This window comes from Rosa rugosa, chromosome 6 (genome assembly GCF_958449725.1).
Source record: "Rosa rugosa chromosome 6, drRosRugo1.1, whole genome shotgun sequence".
Classification (NCBI taxonomy): domain Eukaryota; kingdom Viridiplantae; phylum Streptophyta; class Magnoliopsida; order Rosales; family Rosaceae; genus Rosa; species Rosa rugosa.
Window position 1 is genome coordinate 13,357,983 of NC_084825.1, and position 9,539 is coordinate 13,367,521.

Consider the following 9,539-nt stretch of genomic DNA (forward strand, 5'->3'; position numbering starts at 1 on the left):
ATTTAAAACTTCAAACTACATATTTTAGAGTGGTTTCATATTTACTTTTAATGCAGTATGAACTCTGAATTCTGATTGTTTTTTTTTTTTTTTTGAAAGGGGTTTGGAACACAGCCTAACTGGGAGGCTCAGCCCCACGCCCTAATATTATTAATAATAGGAGAACCAGTGTACAACGAGGGGGACATATAACCTTCACCTCGAGTAGTAGTACAAGAATCCTCATAGAGTGCGTCCTGAATAATAACAGGAGCCTCCTCTAACCAATACTCATCTAAATGTTTTAGGGTGAAAGAAATAATGAAGCCGAAGCCCACTTCAACTTGGCATTGTAAACCAAATTAATCTGATCAAATAAATGGACTGAACAGACTTGTTGGCTTTGTTTTATTTTATTTTTACTTTGTAATAATAATTTTTATTTATGAATACAAGCATTCTAAGTTTGTAATAATATACAGGAGAAACAAACTATCAAAAACCTAGCGCTCTGCTAGGGTAGAGAGCGGCTGCTAAGGCAGTCTGCTCTGAACCATTCCTCCATTATCATGGAGAATCTGGGTAGCCCGCAAGGTGAGGAGGGGTACAAGCACAGCAACGGATCGGGTTTTTTCTCGATCCGGTTCTCTTCTTTGCTGCGGGGTTACTTATTTGTAGATCAGCGCCATAGGATATTCGGGGGGTGGAATTCTCATTCGAGTCCGGTGGTGGAAAGGTGTGGAACAATGGACGCGAGGGTGTGGTGTGGCAGCAGGTTGGACGGGTTTCCGGTACAAGCTGATGGTACGCCAGGCGGCCGTGAGCTACAATTGAAGATCTCAAGTCCTGGTTGTCGTTGGGTGCGATGGCAGTGGACGGCGGAGATTGGAGGGAGGACGCGATGGGGCGTCTGGAGGTGGGTTCCGGCTTGGATCCAGGTTTGTTGCTGGGCCTGGATTCTTAGCTGGGCTGGGGAATGGCAGATTCGATCTGGGAGCAGGGGTCGGATCCGGGACGGAAACGGGTCTGCATCTGGGCTCGTGTTTGGGATCCGACTCGGGCTTGTTTTTGGGCTAGGGTTTCTGTTTTGGGTTGGGCCTACAGTTTGATTTGGGCTCTTGAGTTGTGCATAGGTGGAAGATTGACCTCTGTTTGGAGTATTTTTTACGTTGAAGATGCATGGATGGTCATACCACCACTTACATTGATAGAAGATTGCCCTTTCATGGTCGGTCATACTATTGGTAACATAGGTAGAATATTATCCTATTTTTGGCGTATGAGGTACGAGGAATATGCTTGGTTGGTCATATCACCGGTTACTTTGATGGAAGATTGCCCTTTTATGGTCGATCATACCATTAGTAATTGTTTAAATAGCCCGGTTTATATCCGGTGCGTCTTCAGATGCGTTACTACATCCAGTTGTAGCTCTACTAGGTTTTATTTCCCTTGTTTTATTGTCGTATTTTTTATTTATGATGTAGTTTATACATCTGTCTTTTGTAATCTTTTTTATTATTAATGGAGTTGACATTTTTCTCTAAAAAAAAAAAAGTTTGTAATAATATGTTATCATAACGACAATACTGTTTAAAATGGTATGAATTTGTTTTGTATTTAGTGATGGCTGTGGGGTTAAAGCTATTTTTCCACGAGTAGAGACTTTCCATCCAACTTTTTCCAATCTCTGCTTAACAAACGGGGTGAATTGTCACCAACTGATAATATTCATTTCGTGAGTCTTCTATAGCCTAGTATCATTAACCACCTAGATCCAAATTTTCCAACTACTTTCAATAAAGAGAAACAAACAAACCAAAAAGAAGCCATAACTGGGGCAGAGATACCTACATATATGTATAGTCTGCAACATTCAGAAGAGTAACTGACAATGTTAACTATCACATTTTAAAAGAGAATATGGCCTGAAGTGATTTACTCCCACTTGCAAAGAGGAGAAACTGACCGAGCCTAATAATCATAGTTATCAAGTGCTAATTCCAACTGAATTGAAGAAAAACTGAAATTTGGTGTAATTACACATGCAGCCATGGGAGTTGCAGGAGAGCTAAGCATCCTAGCTGAAATCACAGCTAACTTGGAACATTGTGAATCTTACACCAGATTTTACTTGTGTAAGCAATTGGAAAAAAAACGTAAGTCTGGATTCCATTGTGCTATGCATTTCAGGCAATATGCTCTGCCAAACTAAGAATCTTAACATGCTTTTTCTTCCTCAACTCATGTGGGACAGGTCCAAATACTCTAGTCCCAATTGGCTGGCCCTGCTTGTCAACCAGTACAACAGCATTGTCATCAAACTTGACCTCACTCCCATCACAGCGGCCTCGTTGCATGGCTGCACGAACGACCACACCATACACTACCTTTCCTTTCTTCACTTTTCCATTTGGATGGGCCTCCTTTACTGATGCAACAATTGTGTCTCCCAATCTTGCCCCTTTCTTCCTCGCCTTCAAAGCTTGTATGCACATCACCTTCTTCGCCCCTGAGTTGTCCACGACTTTGAGAATGGTCCTCATTTGTATGAAAGTCCTTTGTTGCTGTTAAAGAAATCAATAAATCAATCTCATGCACATCCATACCCAATTACCAAGTATCAAAACTCAAAAGAGTTGAATATTTAAGGCATTTAGCAAAGTTGATTCACCATGACTTCCAATATTACTTAAAGATTTTGACTATATATAGTTTGAATAAAATAAATTTTGAGCATCTAAACACCCCCATACATTTACATTTGTTAGAAACAATCTAGTCCTTTTCATGACTGCTTTTATTTTTATGTAACTGCCCAGTCCTAGTTTTGTTGATTACAATGGTGTATCCAGCATATGTGTAACCCAACTTGATGATCCACCTGGTAAACAAAAACATCTTGACCTAAACATTTTAACAGGCATAAAGAACAATTTAGATTTAGATAACATGCCACACTGCTCAACCATTGCACTCAAAAATAGCACCAAGCCTCCATTTAAGCCTCTCAAAACCAACTCTTCTCTTGACCCTTTCTAAACTCTATACATAGTAGCACCACAAGATTACAAGAAACTCTATTCTCTACAACCTAAATTTTGGCCCTTTTAAACTCCATAATATGTGTAGCAACACAAGATTACAAGAAACTGTCAATTCTACAACCTAAATGTTTAAGATAGGACATTGGTACCCAATAACACCAACAACAACAAAAAATAATGATACAAACACCTAGTGAAAAAACTAAAAGGTTTACATCAAGATCAAACAAGGTTCGTTCTAATAATAAGACCTTGAACCTAAACTTTGAACCAATCCAATGAAACCACCCTCTGTAAACATTACCAACTCTCATACTCAGAATCATAAAAAACACGTTTAAACACTGACCTGAGACAAGAAAGTGTTGCATGTCAACTCATGTGATGCGCTCAATAAGCCAGACAAGTTGTTGCCAAGGCCCCCCAAAAACGAACGGCCCACTATGTTTGTTTTCCAGTGGATTGAATAGATTGCAGTGAGTCAACATGCAAGAGTATAATTAGAAAGCAGAAACCAAAAGGCCCAAATTTGAACATCAGAAACATACAATCAGTCCTAAGTATAGAGAGCTACAAATTTTCCAAACACTACAAAACATAAGGCAACCAGAATATTATCTAAGAACAATAATTTGAGAAGTGTGGCATCCTTTGTCGTCTGCTGAACTGTTTAATATTAGTATCATGCAAGGAAGAGGCTACTGTGGACCACAACAGCTCACCTCAAATGTATCAACAACAGCTTTTACCCAGTTACCAAAAGTCTGATGCAAGTCATGCAACAGACTTTATACATTTATATGAGTAGACTTTCACACATTACGCTTATGCTAAAGTAAAAAGTAAGGTTGATTTGTATCAGAAGTTTTTGCAACAGTTTATAGCTGTTGCTATATAGTTCTCTACCTCAAACCGCTTTGCTATTGTTTCCCAAATCAATAATTCCAGTGTACTACATATGTCATTCTTGAATCTAGAAAATCAAAATGTACAGATAGTTTCCTATCACTGATTACAGGAGATTAGAATTTAATAATTGAGTAAGGAATGATATAAAAGCATTCATATTGAAAAATAACATACCACGAGAACACTTTGAAGCCAAAGCTGCAGCCATTTTTAAGGGTAACTTCTACTTTCAACCAAATCGATAAGCTTTGTCTATACTCCTTTTCAGCTACATAGAAAAACAAAGAATTCAAGAAAAAAGAGATAGATAACTAGTTTAGGTCGACATACCTACCTAACAGTTCTTAAAACAGAAACAACAAAAGAAGTGCACGAAGCATATAAAAAAATATGTAAATATGTACACACATGACTTTCTGATGCACAAAAACATCTTAAAGTTTTGACATAATAAGTAAATGATGAAAACCATATGAAGAAGGTTATCAACACTAATTTGACACATAATGAAAAACAAATTCCTACAACAAATATGTATGGTAATCAATTGATCGAGTCAAACTTGATTACCAAGACAGTTTCTTGCATAGATTGTGTTTCAATATGCATACGTTAATCAAGCATATCAGGATACATACAACTATCAAGAAACAATCACAAACATTATAATTTAGAAAAGGGAAAATAAAGAAAATCCTCTGAAAAACAAACACAGTGTCATCATACATTAAGAGAAGGAACTTATCTTTATCTTATTGATGGAGTTGAACAAAATTTAGAAACAAAAAAGCAAAAAAAAAAAAAAAAAACAAACAAAGTTTCAATTCAGACTCAAAATGAGAACCACCCAACAAAAATTGGACTACAAAACAACAATGAAGTTTGTTCCCTTCATTTTGAGGATGGTCATCATTCTGAAACGAACCTAATTCAATGACTCTCTCAATCCAATAACAATTGGTTTAAGTAGTTCACAAACAAATCCCAACAGAACAGAACTTGAAATTCAACCCAATTAAAGTTGGATGGACTTAGTTTTCAATTTCAATTTACGACCTGTCATGGTTTGGGATAGTTTCTTCAAAAACTTTGCCACCCGTAGAATTACAATTCAACAAGACGAAAAGAACTTAAAAAGTAATTACAGATTAGTTTTAAATTTTAAATTTTGTATGACACAGAAAATCACGAGTAAACCCACATAGCTACAAGAACAAAACAAACAGCTTTACTCCCACTGTACTTAAAAGATGCTGCTATTCACACAAGTGCTACACAAACAAAATGCAATACTGCATCCCTATGAACTCAAAACTATCATTCATGTCCCATTCTCAAAAATGCTCCGATAAAACACTGTTAAGTCTTCTACAGTTTAAAACAAATAAAAAACAATCAAAACATCATTTCCCTATGCAACATAACTCCTAGAATTCCTTGTGTAATTCATGTCCCATTCTCTAAAATGCTCCGAAAAAAACACAGTTATGGCTGTTAAAGACTAAACAATAAAGAACCAAACAAATTAGATTCCTATGCAACCACAACTCCTTCTATCATTCATGGTTTCTAAAGACTAAAAGAAGAAAGAAGCAACCACAATAGCATTGCTATTTCTAGAAATCCTATCAAAACAATTGCTTTTATTGATTCAGTAAGCAGGCGATTGAAACAGAAAAGAATAAAAACCAGGAATTAAAATCCAGTGGTGGTGATTCTGCAGTGAAAGGAAGAGAGTTGAAAGCAAAACCCACCAAAGCCTATTGTGTCATAAACGCAGTACTCAACATACAATACCAGAAAGAAAGAAAAAAGCAACAAATTTCAAACATTTCTTGACATGATGGTGAAAATTAGGGGAAATCTTGGAAGAAGCAACTGACCGATCTCAAACCGATGCGCGAAATCTTGGAAGGCTAATTACACTTGAAATTATGAGAGAAGAAGAAGAAGAAGAAGAAGAAGAGAGAAACAGAGAAACGAGGAATCTTTCATCTGAAAACATACAGAAAGAGAGAGAGAGAGAGAGGGGAATTGGACCTGTGAGGGCAAGTAGAGGAGTTGCAGAGAGGTAGTGATGAGAAAGTGGAGCTTCTTCAAAATGGTGGTAAAACCCTAACGACTGAACCCCCCACTAGGCCTGGCAACAGTGCGGTCACAGGCAGGTTACGGGCGGTCTTAACGGAGCCCGTTATAACCCATTATCTTAACGGATTATAATGGGTTGAACCCGATGGGTTCGCGGGTTATCCGTTGGAACCCGTTAAGACTGCTAAGGTTTTTTTTTTATTTTTTTTTAAAATTCTTTTCTAATAAATTGGCCATTGAAACCCGTCAATACCCATTAACAATAAATTGGCCACTGAAAACCGTTAAGACCCGCTAACTTAAAAATGAATATATATATATATATATATATACAGGCGGGTTCTGAAGCGGACGTCCGCACTTTGCTAAAGTGCGGACGTCGACGCAGCAGGCGGGTTCCAGGCGACGACGGCGGCGCGGGGCTGGCCGGAGGGAGGCCGGAGGCCGGAGGCGTCCCAGACCTCTTCTGGGCAGTGTTCGAGGTCGGAGGAGGTCGGGCTTGCCGGTTTCTGGGCAGCCACCTCACCTGCAGTTGCAGGTTCTGTGCAGCACTGCAGAACCGTCGCCGGCGACTCCACCGCACCGCAGACCCCTCCGCACGACCCCCGGCGTCCCTCCGGCAAGCCGCGCCGCGCCGTCGCCGCTCGATTGAGGCCGGAGGAGCGACGTCCGCACTTTTTCTGGGTTGCGGACGTCCTCTTCAGAACATTTTCGTATATATATATATATATATATTGCATTTTTCTTTAACTCTTTTTCTCACCCATTATCCATTAAAACTCTTCTAAAAAAATTATTAACCCTTTTCCAACCCATTACCCATTGAAACTCTTTTTCATAGTTGCTTTGAAAATCAACAAATTCAAAGAAAATCATTAAATCAAACTATCAAAAGTTAATACATATTAGACTCACAATTCTCATAATAGGTTAGGTTAAATCCAATGTTACGTGAAACTAAAGTATTACAAATTCAAAGTAAATCATTACATGAAACTAAAAAAAGTCTTAGTTGGTTTGGCTTTGTCCATCCAATGTTAAATCCAACACGTCTTCAGTGAGTTGCTCCAAATCAGTTCGGTCTTGGTGCATGGTTTAAGTTAAAAAAAACATGTCAATTCAAGATCATTCAAATAGTGCAAAGAATCTGTCAAAGTGTTTCCAAAGAATTATGTGTACCCTCATAATCAAGCATAATGTTGGCCATGTACGAAACAATTGAAAAGTGGGCATGGTGGCATCATCCAACTTATAATAAAAGCACATTTCTTTCACTCTGGTTTAGGTACTTACGCTTATCAAACTACGCAAATGTAAACTTCTCTTCTACTTTCCATAAATTCTTGTTTAAAGAAATTTTTTTACAAACGTACAACAACAAAATAGCAATGCAATGGGAAACCAAGATATTTAGAGAAAATTATTTCATTAACAGAAAACAAGTCTAATACTTAAACACTTCCATTAATAGAGTTAAAGCAGAGGGTTTACAAACCAGAAAAAAGAGGCAGAAGCTGGTTCAGCTAAAGGAAGAGATGCAGAGGCTCTTTGGGTGTTGAAAACCACCCAAAAAAAATGTGCAGGTCTCAAAGAGAATGGGCAACAAAGCACCAACGAAGAAGTGATGAAGAAACTACAGAAACCTCTATAAAAAACCCAAATCCACTTATATATTTGTGCTCAGACACTTTAGGCTCCATAGCCTCCTCAATCCAAAGTAAAGCACCCAAATTAAGAAAGACTAAAGGTTGAAGAAATTATTGTTGTTTCTTTCTGGCATACTCTATTGGTCTTGACCTACACACCAACCTTTTGGAAGTGTGGTAAACATATGAAGCCTTTACTCTGTTACAGTTTAGGTCCCAATTAATCTTATGAACTGAAAACCTGTAAGATGTCGAAATGGAACTATATGTTGACTCAGATACATTTGAGATCTAATTCAGAACCAAATGCTGATCTTGCCCCACTGGGACAAGCTTAACGAATAACAAATCTTAGAATCAAGGTGCATAATAGTAACACCATATTGCATCTTTCCATACTCTAAACTGTACCTCTATTGGTTTCTAGAGGCAAACAGAACCCAATTCAGAAAACTCACCCCAAGAAAACCCATTTCGAATTGCTAAGCAACCTATAACACAAAAGCTGAAATTTTTGCAGCAATAAAATGCAGAGGCAAACAGAACCCAATTCAGAAAACTCACCTAAGAATCCGAAAACAAAGAGAAACGACACCTCATTTACCCCAAACTAACATCGGGTTTGCCAGAAATATCACAACAAAAACCCACAAATCTATCTAAACTCTAAACCAGCTAACATCAACTACTTGCTCAAAATTCCAATACAAAAAACCCACATCGATTCAGCGCCATTACAATACCAATCAAGTCAGGCAAGCAAGTAAAGCTTACAGGGGTCAACCAATTCGAACCCAAAATAGAAAAGAACAAACCATCGAGTTGTAACACAATATCAAATTGAGCAGTACCTGAAGACTGAAGTGGTCGAGTTGAGGGTTTCAGCAATGGCGTCGGAGTATTGAAAGAGAAATCCTTCAGGAAGCGACGACGTTTAGGTAGAGGAATTGAGGAAGTGACGTTGAGAAGAGGAATTGAGGAATTGAGATTCAAAACTCGACCGAGTGACGAGGAAGTGAGGTTCTGTGAGTGAGCGAGGGTTTCTTTTTCTTCTAACTCTAACCGGGCTCGATGGGTTCCGTGGTGCAACCTGTTTCCGCCCGTTAACTAACGGGTTGTTAACGGGTTGGCAACCCATTAACACGTTAAGTTATCAGGCGGAAATAAATAGATTTTTAGCGGGCGGTTAACAGGTTATGACCCCTCATAGAATGCCGGAGATGATGTTGATTCGGGTACGGCAGTAATTAGTTTCAGGCTGCTTAATAAATTTTGGGCCTCTATTTTCACTCAGTCAACTTTTTTATCTAAACTATTATTAAAAGATCGCGAAAAGGGGTACCAACATCATATATTATTTCTAAATTTTCTAAATTGTTTTAGGGAAACGATATTTGAGAGGAAATCGCTGTGTATTCTCATTGATAATAGGGGCCTCTTTATATAGAAGATTATAATGTATAGAATCTCAATCATACAAGGAAAGTAATCGTACATTGAATAGGAATCTAGATCCTTCTAATTTAACCCTATTACCACTAGGTCAAGTAACCTAGAGTTTGGGTTAAACACAAATAGAGATATCCTTAAACACTCCCCCTTGTGTTGTCCAAACGCGGTGCTTCTCTTGTTGCCTCGTTAAAAACCTTGCCGAGTAACAAAAACCCAGTAGGACAAAAATAACCCTCGGTCGAAGGGGAAAAAGAGCACAACACACCCTTCACGTTTCGAGACCATACATGTAGACATCTCCCCCTGATGTCTGCATCTCCCCCTGATGACTACGGTCATGGGAGTTTGGGTAACTTCAGCAAACGATGCTACCAACATGTCTCTCGAAAGTGGAATTTAGGCAATGACTTAGTGAGCA

At 38.4% G+C, this 9,539-nt stretch overlaps 1 protein-coding gene across 2 annotated transcripts; it reads right to left on the bottom strand.

Annotated features, from left to right (window-relative positions):
* Positions 1 to 1,804: 1,804 nt before the first annotated feature.
* LOC133717455 (large ribosomal subunit protein uL14mz) lies at positions 1,805 to 8,679 on the bottom strand. 2 transcript variants are annotated; one of them, XM_062144172.1, is made up of 5 exons: positions 8,521 to 8,659; positions 7,014 to 7,105; positions 4,110 to 4,203; positions 3,376 to 3,467; positions 1,805 to 2,546 (listed from the first exon to the last, which is right to left on the bottom strand). In XM_062144172.1, exons 3-5 carry the CDS (start codon positions 4,141 to 4,143, stop codon positions 2,169 to 2,171), a joined length of 504 nt encoding a protein of 167 aa, XP_062000156.1. In that variant the 5' UTR covers positions 4,144 to 4,203; positions 7,014 to 7,105; positions 8,521 to 8,659; the 3' UTR covers positions 1,805 to 2,168. The 2 variants fall into 2 exon arrangements, with proteins under 2 accessions (XP_062000156.1, XP_062000155.1); XM_062144171.1 differs by lacking the exon at positions 7,014 to 7,105 and having other exon boundaries at positions 8,521 to 8,679.
* Between the last annotated feature and the right edge of the window lie 860 nt (positions 8,680 to 9,539).